This window comes from Episyrphus balteatus, chromosome 2 (assembly GCF_945859705.1).
Source record: "Episyrphus balteatus chromosome 2, idEpiBalt1.1, whole genome shotgun sequence".
NCBI classification, from domain to species: Eukaryota; Metazoa; Arthropoda; class Insecta; order Diptera; family Syrphidae; genus Episyrphus; species Episyrphus balteatus.
Window position 1 is genome coordinate 10,039,032 of NC_079135.1, and position 21,936 is coordinate 10,060,967.

The 21,936-nt window shown below is 34.0% G+C and overlaps 5 protein-coding genes across 8 annotated transcripts; 4 read left to right on the top strand and 1 right to left on the bottom strand.

Moving 5' to 3' along the window:
* Positions 1–223: 223 nt before the first annotated feature.
* Positions 224–2,384, top strand: LOC129909167 (uncharacterized). 2 transcript variants are annotated; one of them, XM_055986169.1, is made up of 3 exons: positions 449–551; positions 614–1,137; positions 1,284–2,384. In XM_055986169.1, the coding sequence occupies exons 2-3, from the start codon at positions 1,129–1,131 to the stop codon at positions 2,208–2,210; spliced, it is 936 nt and encodes a 311-aa protein (XP_055842144.1). In that variant the 5' UTR covers positions 449–551; positions 614–1,128; the 3' UTR covers positions 2,211–2,384. The 2 variants fall into 2 exon arrangements, with proteins under 2 accessions (XP_055842143.1, XP_055842144.1); XM_055986168.1 differs by lacking the exons at positions 449–551; positions 614–1,137 and adding an exon at positions 224–415.
* Positions 2,385–4,100: 1,716 nt separating this feature from the next.
* On the bottom strand, positions 4,101–5,764 carry LOC129909168 (uncharacterized). Its single transcript, XM_055986171.1, has 2 exons — positions 5,387–5,764; positions 4,101–5,266 (listed from the first exon to the last, which is right to left on the bottom strand). The coding sequence occupies exons 1-2, from the start codon at positions 5,393–5,395 to the stop codon at positions 4,208–4,210; spliced, it is 1,068 nt and encodes a 355-aa protein (XP_055842146.1). The 5' UTR covers positions 5,396–5,764; the 3' UTR covers positions 4,101–4,207.
* Positions 5,765–5,860: 96 nt separating this feature from the next.
* Positions 5,861–21,673, top strand: LOC129909165 (uncharacterized). Of its 3 annotated transcripts, XM_055986164.1 has the most exons (5): positions 14,787–15,127; positions 15,194–15,410; positions 15,648–15,829; positions 15,920–16,020; positions 20,326–21,316. In XM_055986164.1, the coding sequence occupies exons 2-5, from the start codon at positions 15,316–15,318 to the stop codon at positions 21,220–21,222; spliced, it is 1,275 nt and encodes a 424-aa protein (XP_055842139.1). In that variant the 5' UTR covers positions 14,787–15,127; positions 15,194–15,315; the 3' UTR covers positions 21,223–21,316. The 3 variants fall into 3 exon arrangements, with proteins under 3 accessions (XP_055842141.1, XP_055842140.1, XP_055842139.1); XM_055986166.1 differs by lacking the exons at positions 14,787–15,127; positions 15,194–15,410 and adding an exon at positions 5,861–6,114; XM_055986165.1 differs by having other exon boundaries at positions 14,725–15,410; positions 15,651–15,829; positions 20,326–21,673.
* LOC129909159 (uncharacterized) lies at positions 6,947–12,767 on the top strand. The gene has a single exon (XM_055986157.1). It carries the CDS (start codon positions 7,013–7,015, stop codon positions 12,272–12,274), a length of 5,262 nt encoding a protein of 1,753 aa, XP_055842132.1. The 5' UTR covers positions 6,947–7,012; the 3' UTR covers positions 12,275–12,767.
* Positions 17,097–18,774, top strand: LOC129909173 (uncharacterized). Its single transcript, XM_055986179.1, has 2 exons — positions 17,097–17,499; positions 17,579–18,774. Exons 1-2 carry the CDS (start codon positions 17,491–17,493, stop codon positions 18,413–18,415), a joined length of 846 nt encoding a protein of 281 aa, XP_055842154.1. The 5' UTR covers positions 17,097–17,490; the 3' UTR covers positions 18,416–18,774.
* Positions 21,674–21,936: the final 263 nt, after the last annotated feature.

A 21,936-nucleotide genomic window follows, 5' to 3' on the forward strand; every position in this document is an offset into this window, starting at 1 on the left:
AAAAATTCTACACGTGAGTCTCACAAAAAACAAGGCACTTTAAAATACGTATCGCAAACTTACAAAACGACAGTTAAACGCTGACCCTTTATCCTATTCTTCCACTATTTACAATCAAAATTGTCCACTTCTTTTTATTACGTTTTACTAAACTTTCCTTTCAAAGAAGCATTGTACCAGTAATGCCACGTTCCAAATCGCACTAAATTTTTTGCGATAGGTAGGCACTTTGCAGAAAATGATGCCAAAAATTTTCTTCATCAAATCAAGCCAAGCACAAGTGCCAATGACAAGTCACAAAACTAATGATACAAGACAAGCCTTTATCACAATAAAATTAAAACAAAAAATTCAAGGGAAATCGAGAAGTGAAGCAACTAGCAAGCCCTCACAAAATTATCAAGGGACAGAAAAGGTAGAGATAGATATGTACTTTCAGCAGATAGGTAATAGGTCGGTCGCTATAATATTGCAAACAAAGCCAACATCCAACAACACAAACTGTATATCTAGTGAAGCAGATTATGTGTGTCTTGCCGGTGCTTCTACAGGTATACATATCGACACTTCTATATATATTTTAAGTTGAAGTTGTTTCAGTGCCATGAACTAGAGACGAGACACAGCCAGGCAAGACCGAGACGAGACCCATGCGATGTGCCTGTGCTGTTTTATATAGAAAAGAACCAGCTCTGAAGAGCCAACAACAAATTTCACACAAAAAATCCATCAGAATGAATATACGATGACTGTGTGGACTGACTATGGACGCAGTCGAGTCGTCGTTGCCCTGTCGGTTAACGTCGACGCCGAGCAGGTCTTTCCTTTGCCAGCGCAGCGCACATCGTGCTTCGAAGAAATCATTTCAGGCCGGTTGTGCACTAATGTGGGTTTATCTGACTCGGTTCGGGTAGCTGGCTTCGTTTACTTGGTCGTTTGGCTGGCTGCCTGGGCTTGTTTTTTTATATCAGAGACACTCACACAAAGATGAGGGCCCCAGCACACCAGCTTAAAATAAATGAGGTTCGGTCGACGTCAATGTCGATGTAGGTATGTACATGCCAATGCCCGATGCCGAGGCCTGTTTCTCGGTTTTGTATTTGAGAGTTTAGTAGTCTGAAAGTAAACATGAATGAGGTAAGTGTGGATCGCTGCGTTTTTGTGTTTTCTTTTTTGGTTATTTTCCGTTCTTTGTCTACTCTGCTTTAGATAATCTTGAAAAAATTATAGAAACCTTATCTTTTATTATATTGTTAATATTTATTGATTTGTTTGTTTTTCAGCACGGATTATGGATTGAAAGCGGATGTCGCTCTCGCAATATTTTAACGCTAGAAGAGCGGGTTAAAGCGATCAGAGAATTTGATCGTACACCTGTTTATCAACGAGTTGCTGACTTAATGAATTGCAGTGCCAAACAAATAAGAAACATCGTAATGAACAGAGAATCAATTTTACTGTACTATGCTAGCAAGACTGGAGAATGTCAAGGCGGGTTTTCAAAACATAATGACCGTCAGGAAAAACTCGAACTACTCAATCGGGTGATGTTTGAATGGATTCAGCGATCTCAAGCTAGAGAAGATATCGGAAGGATTTCGACAAAACTTATTCGGACAATAGCTCTTGATGTTAAGAATCAACTTAAGGTCCCCCGTTTCTATCCGAACGGCATGTGGCTTGAAACTTTTATGGCACAATACGATATAACCGAAGATGACTTGCTATGCCAAAATGTCTATAATCGTTCCAAGGAGCCAAAAGAAGGTCTTTCATTGAAAATATCGGATATTGTTGATGACGTCAATAATATGGTTGGCGAAACAGAATATAAACTGTATAAGAAGGAGCCAAAGGAAGCTTCATCATATAGTGGCATGAATGTTGCTGTTGATAATAGTTCCATGCTGTTTGAAAATTCAAATTCTGAAACGGGAGATGATTATGATGAAGTGCGAGTTGTTATTGAAGAAGACGATGGCGAGGATGAAGAATATGATTATATGGTCCCGGCTGCTAAGATAAGAAAAGTTGAGACCACGTCAAATTCAAAATCTAACAACGAGAGAACTATCGATACTTATGAAGATGCTCTGCGGCACTTGAAACCTTTGGAAGATTTTGTACTGTTGGAGGAGAATTTTCGAGCTATCGGCGTTATTTCTCAACTGGAATCGATATTCAGAAATCCAAGTCGATTTCAAGAATAAGTTTTTTATTTGTTGTAAGGAAAAGAGAATTTTGTAAAGTTTTTTGTTTTTATTCTCTCTGTAAATATTTATTTTATGTTATTTAGTGATTGTTGTACTTCTATTTCGAATATAAGGTACCTACTTGTAATTAGCAGTAAGTTTTTTTTTAACCATACAATAAAAAATGAATTGAAAATATATTTTTGTTTAAACTTTTAAGGAATTATTTAGTTAATCCCTATAGATATAAGAAGGGGTAAAATAGATCTTACAGGCCGCAGTTCATCTAACACCCCAAATATCAATCAATCAAATAGATATAAGAAAAACAGAGTCTCAAATGGCGGTGAATTGAACTTCATTAATTTGATGTCTGCTAAAATCTCGTTTTTTAATTGTCTGCTTTCCAATAGAGGGCGCTATAGCGGCAGAGCAGCATTTTAAAAATCAAACAATCTATGCATCTGAGAAACAGCCCGCAGAAATGGCATAACTATGATTAAAAAATGCAAAAAAGTGCGCACTGCGCAGCTTTCTAAATACTCTGCCTTATCACGAATTCCATTTGTATCGGAAATTGCTACGATTCCCGAAAAAAAATCACGGAATCCGTTCGTAATGAAAAATTTCATACAAATCGCCCATACGAACGGATTTTGTGATTGTTTTTTTATCGATACGATCTATCATTTCGAAGATTTTGCAACCTTCAATGCAGAATTTGAAAAAAAAACATTATTTTCGATATATCTCCTTAGGACCCCAAACCACCTCTGTTTTAGAAACTAAAGGAACTTGAAAAAACCAAGTTTAGATTGAAATTAAAGTTTTTACTGCAAATATAACTCGTATTTCTTGCAATTTTAACCGGTTTAAGTTATGTAAGGACTATAATCAGAAATTCGAATATTATTAAAAAAATTAATGCACAAATTTTGCTATGATATTTTTAAATCGAAAAATTTTTTTTTCAATCTGCCGGGAAATGCTCCATACTTTTGATGCCAGGTTAGCGAGTCTGTTGGTCTCTATCAGTGGGTCAATTACGCTTTTTGGTATTTTTGAAAGCTTATATCTCAGACACTTATCATTTTCAGTAATTGAAAGATGATCGTGGTTAGCTTAACAAACACGTCGAACTCCAAGTTTTTGGATTTGTTAGTTTTTAAGTAGGGGTCTAATAATATGGCCAAACTTTTTTTTTTACTACAGTTTTGTAATAATTATTAGATCGTTTTTCCTGTAAAAGTAATCCTTGGTACCTACCTATATATAGGTATTTATACAAAAAAGCAAAAAAAAAAAGTTATTAAGCTCACGGAAAGAACTGTAAAATAACCTACGTCTTTCCCATATTGCTTTTTTTAATAAACTCACTAACTCAAAATTTTTTCAGCGACCCATAAACCCTTAAATGCTTTTGATTTTTTGTTGATAGTCCACTTTTTGACTTCATGGCCATGAAAAACTCTTCATCAAGAGCTCCAGGAGAGAGATTAAAATACTAACATTTTGGATTATTTTACCAAGTGCAACTTTCCATACAAAACGTGAGCGCTCCTTCCATAAATACAATTTTTTTTAGGGCAAATATTCTTTGAAAATGTTTTGTATCCACTAAAACCTAGTAGACATGGAAAAAAATATTGAGCCTTATCAAGTATTCCATTGGTATCGTAAATATGCTACGAACAAAAATAAATTGAAATAAATCACTTTAATCGAATGATCCGAAATCCGATCGAATCGTATAACAAAATTTTGGTGATATCTGACCCAAGAAAATTAAGCCGTATATTCCAGATTGAAAATTTCACAATTAATCCTATAACAAACACTTGGAAACTCCAGCTAGCACCTACCTAAAGTTTTATAAATTTATTTGAAAAATAAGAATACCTTAATGCGTTAATTTACATTTTTTATTTTATTATAAACTTCTTCAACAAAAAACTTATGCTATAAATAAAAACAAAAAAAAAATAAAACTTACATTAGTTGTTAAAAGTTTTGTATTATTTTTCAGCGACTCCATTTAATGCTTCTTCCAATCTTTCAATAAGTCCAATTAATCTGAAATTCTCTTTCAACAAAGCAAAATCTTCTAAAAGTTTAACACAGCTAATAGCGCCTTTGTGCGTGTAAACGGCAACCTTTTCCAATTCTGACTCTGCTTCAGGTTCGGGCTCAGCCTCGGGTACGGGCTCAGGTTCAGGGGCAGCTTCTGGTTCAGGTTCAGGTTCGGGCTGTGAGTCCATTACTTCTAGTTTAATTTCTTCAGGCTCACTTATTTCAGTTTCCATTGGCATCGCTATTTCTGGCTCCGAAGCTAAAGAAGAAGTATTTTCATGAACCTCAGGAACTTCTGGCCGTAGTATAGCAGTTGAACAAGACGGTTGACAATCTTCTTCTTCAATTTTAACATCGTCATAGAATTCATCATCGCTCTCTGTCTTAATTTCCCCAACAGCAACTCCAACATCAGAAATAGGATCAGGGTTTGGACTTGTTACAGAAGCACCACTTGAATTCGAATCTTCATCATGCACAGTGGTTGTTTCACAAGCTTGCTTAACATGACGAAGTATATCAAGAATTTGAACCGAATGACTCTCCTGATAACCAATTGACATGGTTTTTGTATTTGCATCTGGCAACTTATAAGTTGCTCGAAAATGAGCAATCCAATCTTTGGTCGGATAGAATTTCTCCAATTTCAAAACTTTGGAAAATTCCAAAGCCATTGTCTGAATAAGAGTATCATTCAAATTGAAATCCGTATAGTACATTATCCGGCGAATCCATTCATGGACAGCCTTGCCCAAAAACGACATTCGTACAGTTTTGATTTCGAGTGAAGTTGGAGCAACAGATTTTTTAGTTCGATTCTCCCATTCTTCCATTATTTCATCTTTTTGCTTGACAATCCGTTTTATCTGATCCGGACTACAATTGAACATCCGCCCGATTTTTTTATAAACCGGTTCAACTTCATAACACCGGATCGCAGCAACTTTCTCATTTAGAGCGAGAACGTTTTTTGGTTTAATGCGATCGTCAAAAAGTGGTTTGGTCTAAAAATAAATACAAAACATTCCATAGTTTTAGAATAATGTATAAGCAAAAATCTAATATGGCGGCTCTGATAAATTTTATTTCAGAACCAAATCAAACATTTAAAAATATTCTCTTACCCCACTCATTTTGTCATTCGTTGAGTAGCGTTGAAATAAAACTGCCACACACAGAATTAAATTGTTTCGCCAACAGTCGTTGCGGAGAGGAATTCATACACACATAAACAACCACCCAAAAATATATTTCTCTTCAATTATGTAGAAGCGTTCTCAATAATTCTGCGCCTGCGTCGTCGCCGCTACGTAAACGTACTATGCGCTTGTTGACTTGAACAAAAGTATGATTCTGTTATCGATTTGTCTACTTGTCGTCTCCGACTGGGCAGATGCAAACTACAGGAAAAAATCAATAACACCAACGAATTGTTAAGAGAAGCAAATAATACTTCTGCGCAGCGCCAAGTTTTCTCTTTATTTAGAAGAAAATTAACCATAACAACATAATTTTCATCATTATAAACCAAACACATAGGAAGTAGGTATACATAAAGATATTTTTATATATTAAATATGTGATGACGATGAGATTACGACTCATTTCGTTACACAGCTGACATCTGCTTTTACTCTGGGATTGTTTTGTATATACATATAAAATTTAGCTGTGTGGTGTTTATTTTTATTTATTTGATATCAGCTCTCTGCAACGCATATATACAAAAGAATAAGAGAGTAAAAAGTTATTTTTAGATTGTGGTTTGGTTTGTGTGCGTGTTAAGAGTTTTGTTCACGTTTGCGCGCCCGCTAAACAATTGACCCTTGACTTGAATTAAAATGAACATTATGTAAGTACATCTATGCTTAAACAACAAATAGTAAATAAACAACCTAGGTATGTTTACTTATTTGCAGGTAGATAAAAATAATTTCCAATTTAAATAAAAAATCTCATACATTGTGTTCAGGATTAATCAACAATCAAAATCATTTAATTCATTTATTTTAATTTAAATCAATCAATTCATTCAAATTTACCTTTAAAATCATTCATACTTAAATTCATACAAAAAAATATCATTTATACATTTTGCCAAACATTCAAATCATACACTATGTTATTTCTACAAATTTAAAACTGTCCAGTTATATTTTTTGCCTACTTAAATCTAATGTTAAAACTCATGCACACACACCATATCAGTTACACAGTTAATTCATTTTCACTCAAGTTAATCTTGCATTCTCTTTTGTTGCCATATTCTTTTGTGCATTGTAAGTTGAATTTTTTGCAAGCATCGTTCACTTGGATTCGATCGCTCAAGCTGTTAAGAAGTAAATTGGTAAATTGTGTCATCTCAACTATATATTTTTTTTACAACAAATAAAACCATATACAGTCCATTGAAAATTATTTCTTTTTTTTTTTTATTCCCAATCATTGTGATCCTTCACGCCGAATAAAAATTGTTTGTGAATCAAAGTGGTATAAAAAGTGGTTGCAATTAAATATAAATACATTCGTCTTTGCTTCACTTGAATTCACACGAATTAAATTCAGAAAGATTATTTAACTTTTCAAATTGTGAAATTTGGGTGAGATTATTATAATTAATATACATTTATCTACTCCCTGTTGGTTTAATTGAACAATTGAACATTTATTATTTTTTTTTTTTATTGACTACAATATATATATATACATATATTTTTTTTTTTAAATATATATTTAACATTGATTGTGCAATGTCGAGTGCATTGAAAGTTAAATGTGGCAATGCCAAAGGGCGTTTAACTCGGGCGGCAGCATTTGTAGAGACAATTGACGAATCTACACCGATAGAAATGCTCGAAATTCGGTTAGGCAAATTAGAAACCGCGTGGACAGAATTTTCTGCACTTCATAATGAAATTCTCGAACAAACCGAAGAAACGGAAGTTGATGAAATCGAAAATGAATTTTCGGCATACGAAACAAAATATTTTGTAACGAATTCTCAAATCGTCAAAGCTATTCGCGAAAGAGTTAATTCCGATGAATTTCCTGCTAAAACATCTGACGCTATAGATCGTTTAGCTGATCAGCAATCTAAATTTCTAGAAAAATTAGAATCGGTTCCGTCGTCTTCCAATGATTCGAATAATACAAAACTTCCTTCGATAACTGTGCCACCATTTAGCGGTAGCTATAAGGATTGGCCCTCATTTCGGGATCTTTTTTTGGGATCCGTTGATACTAGAAAGAATCTTAGTCCAACTCATAAATTTCATTATTTAAAATCCTATTTGCGCGGTGATGCAGCCAATCTTATAAAACACATTGCTATTAGTGATAAAAATTATGAAGAAGCATGGGATCGGTTAGAAAAACGATATGATCGGTGTCAATTAATTGTACAATCATTTATAGAAACTTTTTTGTCGCTTCCTTCTGCAAGTGTCCCTAATGTACAAACCTTAAGAAAAATTTCTGACGGTGCCGATGAAGTCGTGCGTGGGTTAAGTGCTTTGAACAAATCGGGCCGCGACCCATGGCTTATTTATTTGTTATTGAACAAGCTTGATTCCGATTCAAAGCAATCTTGGGCAGAACATATCGGCTCTCGGGAAGACTGCACAATAATTGAATTTTTAGAATTCTTAGAAGAGCGGTGCGATGCTCTTGAAGCATGCCAATCTTTAAATAATCGTTCGGTCATATCGCGTTCAAAGCAATCGAATAGCATTCGGGCACATCTAGCCGGGCCTTCAGATTCATCTTCGCCTTCAAATTCATCTTCGCCATCCAAATGCCCAATGTGTCAAGACAGTCATATCCTTCCACAGTGTTCCAAATTCGTCGCGTTAGACATTGAATCTCGTCGAAACTACGCAAAGACAAATCGTTTATGTTTCAATTGCCTTCGTTCTGGGCATTCGTCTCACAAATGCCATTCGTCGTTTCGTTGTCGCGTGTGCAAATCACGCCATCATTCGCTGGTGCATCAAGTGGAAATCAATACTTCACAATCGTCTTCGAGTTCTTCTAATCAACTTCAATCACCGTTATCAAATATCGCTACATCTAATATACCAGTCATTAATAATCATTCGCTTGAACTAAGCTGTCGTAAGAAGACTCTTCTACCAACCATTTTGGCTAAAATTCAAGACATTCAAGGAAACTTTGTAGACTGTCGGGTGCTTCTTGATTCCGGGTCACAATCTACTTTTATTGTTGAATCTTTGGTTCAAAGACTCGGTATTAAACGAACTCATTCGAAAATTCCTATCCTCGGTTTATCATCAACGGAAGTGGGATATACCAAAGGACGCATATCCTTAAATATTCATTCTCGTTTCAACTCGTCACATTTGTTCGTTGATGCCTTTATTCTTGACAAATTAACTTCAAATCTACCATCTAAATCTATTGACATTTCTTCTTGGTCTTATATTTCAAATCTTGAACTCGCTGATCCAAGCTTCCACATCGCTGCTCCTATCGATATTCTTCTTGGTGGTGATAAGCTTTGGAGTATTATTAAAGATGGACAAATTCGAGGTCCTGATGGTTATCCAATCGCCCAAAGTACTTCGTTTGGGTGGGTCATTACGGGACAGTTCTTCGAAGCAGAAGAATCAGACCACTTTATTTCGTGTCACTCAACTATCGACATAGATGTCGCTATGCAACGTCTCTGGGAACTTGAGGAAGTTGCCCCAGCTAATCTTGCAATCGTGGTCGACCAAGCTGAAGAACACTTTCGCCAGACATTTTCTCGTTCTCCAGATTGGAAATATGTAGTTCAGCTTCCATTTAAATCACCAAACCCGTCTTTTGAAAATACTCTTTCACTCGCTGTTTCTCGTCTCTATGCAATGGAACGTCGTTTTAATCAAAATCCAAAATTGCGAGAGTTATATTCTAACTTCATGCGAGAATATATTGACTTAGGTCATATGACTCGAATCCCTCGAGAAGAAATTAAGGTTGCCAATGGCAGGTGTTTTTATCTCCCTCATCATGCGGTCTTGAAACCGGACAGCTCGTCCACAAAACTACGTGTGGTTTTCGATGGCTCAGCTAAAGACTCAACGGGAAAGTCTTTGAACAGTACTCTGTTAGTAGGCCCTCCGATTCAGCGCGATCTGATAGGTGTGTGTTTACGCTTTCGACAACATTCTTTCGTTTTCACAGCAGACGTGGTTAAAATGTTTCGCCAAATTTGGATAGAGGATCAACACGCTGATTACCAGCGGATTGTTTGGCGCGATTCTCCTTCCAAAGAAATTGAACACTACCGTTTATGTACCGTTACATACGGTACAGCACCCGCTCCGTTTTTGTCTGTTCGCATTCTAAAACAGCTTGCAGAAGATTATAGATCCCAGTATCCAAAAGCAGCCCGTGTTCTTTTGGAAGATGTTTACGTTGATGACGTGATGACAGGGGCAAAATCCACCAAGGAACTCATCGAATTGCGGTTGGAATTAGTTGCTCTTTTGTCAATGGCAAAACTTCAGCTGCGAAAATGGAGCTCTAACTGTTGGCCACTTCTTGCTTCCCTTCCAAAGGAAGATTGTGAGTATTCTTTCTTTGATACAGAACGCTCAAAATCGTTTGTTAAGGTACTTGGTATGCACTGGAACCCTTCAAGTGATGAATATGCTTTTCGTATGTCAAAAGTACTTCCAACCATTTCATTGACGAGGCGTTCATTGTTGTCAGAAGTGTCGAGGATATTTGACCCATTAGGACTGTTAGCACCGTCAGTCGTGCTTTTCAAAATCCTATTTCAGGAACTCTGGTCTTCAGAGTTAAAATTAGGATGGGACGACCCGCTGCCTTCGGGATTAGCTGATCGATGGGCAAAGTATAGAGAAGAGCTTCCATTTTTTGAGCAGGTTAGAATCCCGAGAAACTTGTTTGAATCTTCGTTCAACGACATAGAGCTTCACGGGTTTTGTGATGCATCCTCGCGCGCGTACGGTGCTGTTTTATATACCCGGTGTAAAATTGCTGAAGGTGTCTACCAAATAACCATAATTGCAGCCAAAACCAAAGTCGCTCCACTGAAGCCGATTTCAATCCCTCGTCTGGAGCTCTGTGGAGCCCTTCTTTTAGTTCGCCTGTTCAACTTAATCAACTCATCGCTTTCGTATAAATTTTCAAAAACTGTGGCTTGGTGCGACTCTGAAATTGTCTTGCACTGGCTCTCTTCTCCTCCTCGTCGCTGGGTTACTTTCGTCGCCAACAGAACCGCTGCTATACTGGAAGTTACACCAAGAAGTTGCTGGCGCCATATTTCATCAGAGTCAAATCCAGCAGATTGTGCGTCGCGCGGTGTTATTCCGTCTAATCTCCCGAACCATCCCCTTTGGTGGACTGGCCCATCATGGTTGTGTCTGGAGGAAAGTGCATGGCCTGAACAAAAATTCGTGACCTTACAACAAGAAAACAACGATATATTACTCGAGCAAAGACTATCTCCGCTCCAAGTGCTTCAAACCTCAGCGGAAAATTTTGATGTCATCGATCACATAATCAGCAAGACCTCGTCGTGGTTTCGAATGCAAAGAATACTCGCGTACGTCATTCGCTTTATATTCAATTATCTGTGTGAAAAATCTAAACCTAAACGTCAGCGTCGTACCTCGTATCTAACTCTTAAAGAAATTCATGTCGCCAAAACAACCATAATTAAATCGGTCCAACTAACATCATTCAGTGAAGATATTCGTACCCTAATACTCAAAAAAGAACTACCCCTAAAATCCAGACTTCTCAAATATGCCCCTTTCCTTGACAACAAAGGTCTTCTAAGAGTAGGAGGAAGAATTAAAAATGCTAACATAAATTTTAATATAAAACATCCTTATATTCTCCCAAATAATAACCTTTCCTCTCTCATTATAGAAGATATCCATAAAGGTAACCTTCATCCAGGAGTTTCTGCAACATTCGCCATAGTCAGACAGCAGTTTTGGATTTTGGGATGTCGAAATTCTATCCGCAAGATCGTTTTCCACTGTAAAAGATGCTTTAAGTTGCGTAAAGGTACCACTTCGCAGCTAATGGGTGATTTACCGTCGCAAAGGATCTCGCAAAGTCGTCCCTTTTCGCATACTGGATGCGATTATGTAGGGCCATTCAACATCAAATTCTCCAGGGGTCGCAATCCAAAGACGTCGAAGGCTTACATATGCCTATTTGTGTGTATGGCCACTAAAGCCATCCACCTCGAACTAGTGAGTGACCTCACTTCCGAAGCGTTTCTTGCCGCCTTTCGTCGATTTGTGTCTCGTCGTGGCCTTTGTTCGAATGTTTACTCGGACAATGGAACCAATTTCCAAGGCGCACGTCGATGTCTCAACGAGATGCACAAGTTGGTATTATCTGAAGCTTACAATGAAGATGTTGCAACGTCACTTGCTAAGGACAACATCGCTTGGCACTTCATTCCACCATCGTCACCCCACTTTGGTGGCCTTTGGGAGGCTGGGGTGAAGTCCGTCAAGTTTCACCTTCGACGAGTCGTCGGAGCAACGATTCTTACATTTGAAGAACTGTACACTGTTCTCACTCAGATCGAAGCTGTTCTGAATTCTCGTCCTCTTTGTGTTATATCAGATCAAGATTTAAACCCTCTAACTCCAGCTCATTTTCTTATAGGTGAACCATTTACCGCTGTCCCGGAGCCAACCACTTTAAACACGCCAATAAATCGACTCTCACACTGGAATCACCTTCAAAATATGGTACAAGGGTTTTGGAAACGGTGGCACATGGAATATATCACCACGCTTCAAGAACGGCCAAAGTGGAAGCAGCAGACCCCAAACCTAAAACCAGGGGACCTTGTCATAATAAAGGAGCCAAATCTTCCGCCAACAAAGTGGCTACTTGGCAAAATTACAGCAACAACTCTAGGTACAGATGGTCGAGTACGAGTTGCAACCGTAAAAACGAGTGGTGGAACCTTTGTTCGAGCAATCACCAAGCTGGCAGTTGTACCCATGTCCTGAAACTCGTTCCAGGGGGGCCGGGATGTTCAGGATTAATCAACAATCAAAATCATTTAATTCATTTATTTTAATTTAAATCAATCAATTCATTCAAATTTACCTTTAAAATCATTCATACTTAAATTCATACAAAAAAATATCATTTATACATTTTGCCAAACATTCAAATCATACACTATGTTATTTCTACAAATTTAAAACTGTCCAGTTATATTTTTTGCCTACTTAAATCTAATGTTAAAACTCATGCACACACACCATATCAGTTACACAGTTAATTCATTTTCACTCAAGTTAATCTTGCATTCTCTTTTGTTGCCATATTCTTTTGTGCATTGTAAGTTGAATTTTTTGCAAGCATCGTTCACTTGGATTCGATCGCTCAAGCTGTTAAGAAGTAAATTGGTAAATTGTGTCATCTCAACTATATATTTTTTTTACAACAAATAAAACCATATACAGTCCATTGAAAATTATTTCTTTTTTTTTTTTATTCCCAATCAATTGTGATTAAGTGAGTATTATATTTATAACTTAAGTACCTATTTGCTCTTATCTCCAATACTCATATACCTATGTATCCATTTTTTTTTTATAATTATTAAATTCATTATCATTACTCATTTTTTCGCTGGCTCCGATTTTGATAAGCAATTTGACGAAGAGTTTCATGTCATTTCATTCATGCCAGAGGAAACAGGGTGGTTTGTAAATGTTTAACAAATTCAAGGTCGTTTATTGTTTATAGAAGAAATATACATTATACCTACATAGTACCTATTTAGAGGTTAGTGGGATAATGTCACGGAAATAGGTAAATACAAATAAAAAAACACGTAGGTACATACAAATTTGCATTAGGGTATTTCCATTGTAACGGGTGTGACCTGTGACACAGTTACTTCATTTTTTGCTCCTGGTTTGCGTACTATTCACTAAATAAGGTAGGTATGTATTTAATAGCTTCAAAACCTTATATATTTAGTTGTTAATATATTTTTTAAATTACATTTTGCTAACCTGCCTTTCAACATCACAAACTCTTAAGTTAATATGTAACGGGTGTAAAGTTAGAAAATCGATTCAGTCTGCTTCGGTGACTTTTGGAATCCATATTGATATTATAGATTTTTGTTCAATAAAAAGTCGTATTCAATATTAAAGAAAATTTTACTACGTTTGTGATTTTATATCAATTCAATTATGTAACGGGTGTGACAGTTGCATTGAATGTGACATTGTATGAAAAAATATTTGTATAATATGTAAACATTTTTTTCGAGATATGATTTTTCAAAGTTGTTTTTGCAAGCATAGTACATAATTAGGATAAGGTATGTTATATCTTGAGTAATAAATGACCTATCTGAGCAGAAGAAAAATTACCTGAAAGTTGAATGAATAAGCAGGAAACGTTTGAATGTATGTAGTAAAAGAATTTAGAAAATTTCAAAAACTTTCAGATCCTTGGAGTTTGAAGTTTTGTATATTTAGTCTGACTAGTTATAAGGTTATGTCTTTTTGTTACTTTGCGATTTTTGTCTTGAACTTTAAAATTAAACCGAGTTTGAAAATTTTAACCTCGTAACTTTCTGTTGAATAAAAGAAATTTCCTTTCTGTATGGGTTCTAACAAATTTGAGAAAAAGAATACTGTACAAAATTTAAGAACAACTATTCAACAAAATAGAAAAAACAATGTTTTTGCTGTTTTTTTTTTTTCATTAATCATTAGGTAAAACAAGATGGTCACGAAAATTTAATGCGAATTGCATGAAATATGGACTTTTTCAACGTCTTCTGTTTTTTGGTCTTTTTGAACAATTTTTCTTTATTTTGTAAAATGTTTACCTAAAAATAAGTTGCCGGATGTTACCAAGCATTTTGAAACTTTATATGCAATTTTATGGATCACCCTGTATAAATACTAAACTCCAACCATATACAAATACATTTATGTGTTTGATTCACAGAAAACCCAACTTCATATGCAATTATACACACAACCCAGTAAAAAACCCACACATAAATACATAACCAAAGCACACACAAAAGTGCGAAGAAGGTCAAAGTATTGATTTTTTTCCAGCTAGCAATTAATTTGCAATTTGTTAATGGTAAAAAAATAGAGTCTAAACACCACTTTCCAAGTTCGAACTCTAAAATGATAGCATGCTTCCTTAAAATATTGTTTGATGCGGCTTAGCGTCTTTGTTTTTATATTAGAAATTTGATTATTTGGTGTGGCCATAGTTCTTTCGATTAAGTTTGTCTTATTTACCTACTGTATTATTTGACTTAAATAAATCTGTTATATATTTTTCTGATATATGAAACTAAAGATTGGCTCATAGTTCAAATTGTAAAAATTACTTCGAAACCAAGTTCAGTTGCAAAAAAAAAACAAATAGGTACATGTTCTGAATTTAGCCCGGAATCGATTTTAACAAAAACTTACTAATAATAAAATATAAAACTCATTTATTAACTAACCAAAAGAATCTATAATTTTATATTTGATTTTTTTACAGGTAAACAATGTTTTTAGCTTAAAAGTAGTGAGATGTACCTACCTATGTATGTTTTATTATTTACTACTCAGTTTTTTACATTTGGCTTGGTTAGTATCTATTACTAAGGGCCTATGTTATTATTAAAGGCACATGAAATAGAGAATTTATGCAACGTCGAATCCTTAATAAATCAGTATACACTGCGAAACTTTTCATATGCTGAGAGCTTTTTTAATAAATTCTATAAGATTCTTATCTATTACAGCTGGTCACACTAATTGTTTTGTTTTCTCGGACTGGGACAGCAGCGTAGCGACTGGTGTTGGCGTGCTGGTGGTATGGTAAAATTTTCCTACAATGTCTTTTTAAAGGCGTTCTAGTTTAGTTTGTGTATATTTGTTCCTCAGTTCTCTTCAGTAGTGCGAAAGTCTTTTTGTGGGCAGGGTGAAATATTTATTTTAGTGACAGTGCATCATCATACATTGAAATATTTAAACGTGATTAAAAACATAAAAGTTGTATATTTATAATGGGTAAACATTATTATAAATGTTTAGCATGCGGTCGGGAGGAAAGTTGGCGTTCAGGTGTCAAGTTTTTTCGTCTACCGGAAAATACTGAAAGGTAAGAAATGTTTTAAGAATGTCCTTTTTTAGCTGATCGTTTTTTTTTTGTTATTGTTATCGGCTATAAGGCAAGCATACCTACACAAAGATCTTAGAAGTTTTTTCTTACTTGGTATTCGTATTGCTCATATATGGGATAGGGGAGAATGGGGCAAGAAAAACTAAGCCATCCAACAATTTTATGATTAAAATTAACTGTACATAAAACCAAAATTGGTTTTTACCTTTTTTTCAGAAGACTAAATTGGTTAAATACTATTCACCAACCATATTTAATACACAAACCGATCTCATCAGATTACAGGGTTTGCGAAATCCATTTCTCAGATGACATGTACGCGATATCTAAGAAGCGGTTAAAACAAACGGCTAAGCCTATTTTAAATATAACAATAGATTTGAAAAGCGTGGAAAAAGGTAGGTATTATCTGAAATCATATCTATTTTAAATGCAATTACTTAAAACTGATACCAAAGCTTAATTTTGTATCTTTTTCCCTATAACAGTCAAGAAAAGCTTAGTAGTTCAGAAAATGCGTGATAGTTTGGAAGATAAAGATAAATCTGAAGATAATCAATTGACATCCATGAACAAGGAAAAAGCAGAGGTAAATATTTGTCTAAATACCTCTGTTAACCTGTCAAATTGAAATTGTCATATCAAAAAAAAATATTTAAAAAATTTTTTTTTTAATTTTAAGAACTTGCGAAATTCACCTTTTGGTTACAATGTTGGGTTTTTTTCTAAATATCTGAGTTTGTATTGATTTTAGAAAATAATATTTAAGGCAAAAAGTGTAGTTATGAAATTTTCTAATTGTTAAGTTATCAAAATTATTCGATATTATCGATATTAAAAAAAGTTACAGGTGACAAAGTTTAAAATAATTAATTTTTCACGTATTTTTGAAAATTTAGGAGTTTTTTTGGCCTGCAGCAATCTTTATATCGAAAAATTTGTTAAACAAAAAATATAAGAAATTTAATTTTTTTGCCTTGAAAATTGTTTTCTAAAACCAATACAAACCGAGATATTTGGAAAAAACTAAAATCCAAGATGGCGACCAAAAGGTGAATTTCGCAAGTTCTAAAACTAATGGTTTTGGTTTTCCACCAATTCTCTATTGTGAGAGAAAAAATTTTCATAAAGCACTAGACTACTTAAATTGTTGCCTTTTTCAGGCACCTACGTAATAACCTAAAATACAGTAACTTATGACTCGCGTTATCGTTATACAAATATTCTTAAAAACTCACACTCCCTTAAAAGCACAACACATTCAAACATTAAAATGCGGAACTTTTATAAGAAATGAAATGTGTTCTCAATCTTTATAGGAAATACACATACATAAGTATTTTTCCTGATATACTGCAAAGGTATGTGAATTCTGAATTACCCAGAAACAAACCAGATGTTTTATTCAGTATTAAACGAACACATATCTATGAAAGTATGTGGCTGGTTAAGAGATACAACGTAAAGCTAGTAGATACTTTAATGGTTAATTTGGATTTTTCTGGTTAAACTTATCAAAGTGTAAAATTATATCGATCTTCTCGGTAGCGGTGAAGTTTTTAAAATCAATTAAAATTCAATTTATTTGCAATGCAACACGCATTATAGTGTATCTTATACATCCACATACAGGTATGTATATCAATCCAAATGCAGAAAGAATAATTTTCTTCTTTGAAATTGCTATAAACCATGAATCTCCATTCCCATACCAACCATTTGTGTAGGCACTCTGTATTCTAACACAAACTTGTGTGTCTATTTTTATATTACCGTTGGCCTAGAAACTTAAACGAAACACAGATTTCTTCGGATTGTAATTGTGTAGGTGATTTGTGTTGTTGTCATACAATCAAATACAAATTCAATTTTGTATACATATTTAGTTCATTTGTAAGTGTAAGTGTGATGTTAGTTCAAGTTAATTTGTGTGTGTTTACAATACAAGTGCATTCATTTATTTTCCAATTGAGTAGTAGTGAAACATGAAAATAACAAAACACACGTAACCACTTACCCAAGTGGCTGTGTTTAGTCAGTTTATCAACAACAATTTACTATGCCACAAGTAAGTACTGACTTTAAATATTTACTATCTATCTAAATCATCAAGTTAATATAATATTAATAATATGTTTATTCCCTAGTCAAGCAACAACACAACTTTAATATCCAATATTAGCCGTAAGGACCGAACGAAAATCTCAAGAGACTATAAGAAGATCAAATGCCTTGATACACTGGCAAAAAAGTACCAATGCACCATAGATCAGATACAAATGATCGTCAATGAAAAGAAGAAGAAAAAGACGAATACACCTGCAACTGTAGAAACGAATTCTCATTTGGTTAGCTTGCTGGATAAAGTTGTATACGAATGGTTTCAGAGGGCTCAGAGACTCATTGAAACGGGCACCATTACTGAAGAAATGTTTCTTCAAAAAGCTCACGAAACTTCACAAATTTTTGGCATTCAGAATCTAATACCCGATCATGAATGGGTAAGGAATTTTCGAAAGAAGTACAACATAACAAATTTGGACATGACAATGTTGAGAATTGATAATAATAGCAAACCTCTATCGGCAGATATTAAAGAAGTTGTTATGCATGTTTTGGAAAACAATCCAATAACTGAATACTTCACAACAAATTCGAATCTTCATCAGAATACCGCAGAAAGTACAACGAGTCTCGTGGCAGTGAGCCCTAATCAAGATGATAGAAGTCGAATTCAATATACTAATTATGAAAGTAACAGTGAAATTATAACATCTGATAATATGGAAATACCAGCTGATGTTCAAATTGAAGTATTGCCACCATCAGGAGCTGTAATAAGAAATGATGAGGAAGCTAGGCAACATTTGAAACCACTGGAAGAGTATGTTTTGTTGAAAGAGAATTTTCGAGCTATAGGACTTATAAGTCAGTTAGAGGAAATTTTTGCATCTGAAACGAATAATTTTCAGCAGGGAGAATAATTAGTACAAAGAAGAAATAAATTTTATTTAAGATATTTAATAGATAATTATGTTTATAGTAAAATAAGTTATTTGATAAATAAAAACTTATTTTTTAACTATTCGAAAATAAATCTTTTTTAATACTTTTTATTTCTAGCATATAAAATGGCTTAGACTTTTTCTTAGCACTTTTCGGTTCTTAGTTTTCAAAAGCTGGATAGCTGGTAAAATCTCAAATTCGGAAGATGTGAGTTGACGAAATAAAACACAGACTTGAAAAAGTACACAATTTTCATAAGCGACAGCACTGTTTTTTACACTTTAACTAGTTGATTGCAGTGCTGCCATAAGAATATTTTAAGAACACTGCAATTGCGAAAAAAATATATTATTGTAATTATTTTTATTTACAATCATACACAACAATCAAATAATTATATATATAGAAGAGACAAAGGGAAAAATAGTCACTATAAATGAGATGTGCACACAGTCACCTTACAATAGGTGTGTTTTTTATCACCACCGGGCTTAACTGGACAAAAAAACGCCTCGGGGCTTAGCGAGAAAAAATGGCAGCACTGCATATTAAATGTTCCGAAATCAGCTGACACAAACAAAATATAAAGTTGTTATATTTTTCGCTTTTGGGGTTTCTTGTGTGTTTTTGAAAAAAAAAAGTTCAATTAACTGTTAAATAAATATTAAAAATAATAATTGTCCTTCCAAACATCAGTTTTGATGTTTTTAAACAAATTCTAAACCATTTACAAACAAGTTGAGTTGGTAGCACAGATTTAAATCTGTTGAAAAAGTTAAGCCCAAAGAATTCTCCGGGCTTAACAGCTAAGCCCAAGGGGCTAAAGTGTTGTTGCATTTAACATTTAAATTCCTTAGCCCCGACTGCGTTTTTTTGTCCAGTTAAGACCGGTGGTAATAAAAAACACACCTATTATTGTGTATTCGATAGCCAAAAATTGAAATTCCCTGAAAAGGACTTTTTGGTTACAAAGAAACCAAAACTTTAATAAAAAATTCTATTTATATTAGCTGCGTTCCTTTGGGAATATTTATCTACTGCTTAGTACTTAAAGTTGCTTTGAACTACTTTTTTAGTATGGCAAAAGTAGTTCAAAGTAGTTTTAAGTACTAAGCAGTAGATAAAAGTTCCCAAAGGAACGCAGCTATTATGTTTACTTTCTTGTTTAGTTTTTTAATTCACGGAGGAAAAAAGGGTGAATTAAAATAAGATGATACCCACCTTAAAACAATACGATTCCACTTAAACTCTGTTAAATTTAAGGTGAACTTTCATTTCATTTTATTGTGAATCTTAAAAAATAGACAAAAAATAAAAACCTTAAAATTATAGTCAGACTTTACTTTTAGTTGCAAGTTTCCATACTTATTTCCAACAGTGAGATAGCACGATGGTAAGGCACTCGCCTAGTGACCCAACAGTTGTAGGTTAGGTTCGATCCCCAGTGGCTGTCACTTTTTTTTTTATTAAAATGTTTCCACATAAAAATAAGATGATCTCCCGCTGAGATTAAGTGGATTTCTTTTTAATTCGCGCATTCAAGAAATTTATATGATTTGTCTGCTTAATTTAAGACGGAAGTCATCTTAGAAAAAAACCATGCGCTTAATTTAAGGTATTTAAGGCATCCGCTTATTTTTAGGTGGTCTTTTTTATCGGTTTAGGTTCGTATTTTTTTTTAATATTTTAAATGAAGCAAAATTTTCGAGACTAAAGAATAATTATTAAATTTTTAAATACATAGTAAGAAAAGATTCTGTCTAAATAAGACTGAGGACAAAGAAAATTGAAGATTTTCACGTACACTCTGCGGATGTGTGCTCTAAATTTTAAAAAATTTTGTTAAAAATCTGAGGATTTTAAGTTTTTTTTTTTATATTGTTTTCAGTTGGATAAACACTGTCACAAGCTTGAGCCAATGAAACTCATCGTTATGGAAAAACAACCACCTAAACTACCAGTAGAACGTTATAAACTTAAAACCGTTCAGAAAAAAATGCCTAAAACTCTTAAGACACAAAAACATAAAATGTCGAAAAGTAATATAACCATTATCGAACCATCATCGACAATATCCAATATTAGTTTAGAAAACCAAATGCGCATAGTAAATGATCATAAGAAAATTGAATGCCTTGAAGCAGTTGTAAGTTACACAAGTCAGATGCAAAATATTGTTACGGAAAAAGGAGATCTAGATTCTGCCATGCAGGCGAATTCACATTTGGTAAGTCTGTTGGATAAAGTTGTTTACGAATGGTTTGAACGGGCACAAAAATGCAGAGAAATTGGTGTAGTAACCGATCAACTAATTATTAAAAATGCCCAAGAAGCAAAACAGATATTTTGTATTCAAACATTTACTCCAGATTTTGAATGGTTGGAAGAATTCAAATTAAAATACAACATAACAGATTTGGACATGAGACTGTTGAAAATTGATAATAGTATGCCTCCACCTAATTTGGATATTAATGAAATAGTTTTGGATGTTTTGAAAAATAATCCAATAACAGAATATTTTTCATTTAGTACAACTCCTACTATTATTGAGACTGAGAATAATATGATGGATAATATTGGAACGATTTTTGAAATGGAGGAACCAAACAAAATTACTACTGAAATGAAGGGAGTCACATCGATTTCGAATGATGAACAAGCCAAACTGCATCTTAAACCATTAGAGGAATACGCGTTGTTAAGGGACAATATTAGAGCTGTTGAGCTCATTTCTCAATTAATGGAAATATTTTCCACGGAAATAAAAAAAGAAAAAACATAAATTTATATTTTTTAGATTAACTTTAGTTTATTACAAAAATATTTTAGGAATCTATACGAGAAAATAAAAAAAAAAAGATAAAAACAAAACTTTATGTTACTGAATTATGAAAAAATCGGAAAACATAAATCCCATTATTAGACCTAAGGAGTAAATTCCAGTATGCAAAAAAAAAACTTCTTCCAATATTTAGGGCTTTAGGGGAGAACACCAATTCATAAATTGTCCAAATTTTGGATACTAGTCCAAAGCAAAATTTTACTTATTTTGGTCCTTATTATTTTTCTCCTGATTAAAAAAGTTGCAGAATAAATTAATTTAGAGAGCTATTTGAACCTATAGACCAGTGCCAATAATTAAAAAAAAATTATTAGCAACATAAGGGAAAAATAAATTGCTCACAAACATGCCAAAACATCAAAAAAACAGTGCTTTTCGAGGTTCAAAATTCGATATCTCAAAAACTTTGTACCTACGTTGATTCAAATTAGGTCAAAGGCCATTAGAAAAGTATAATTTGGTTTCTATGGAAAAATATTTCACGTCAATATTATTTTCATTTACGGAAAAATCGATCTTAAAAATCGGTTTTTTGTTTTTTTCAATTTTTTTTAAATATTTTCTAAGACAAAAGTATGGGTTTTCTACATAATCTTAAATAAAAGGTTTAAATCTAAATAACGGCATTCCAAATTTTTCAAAAATCAAAAACTT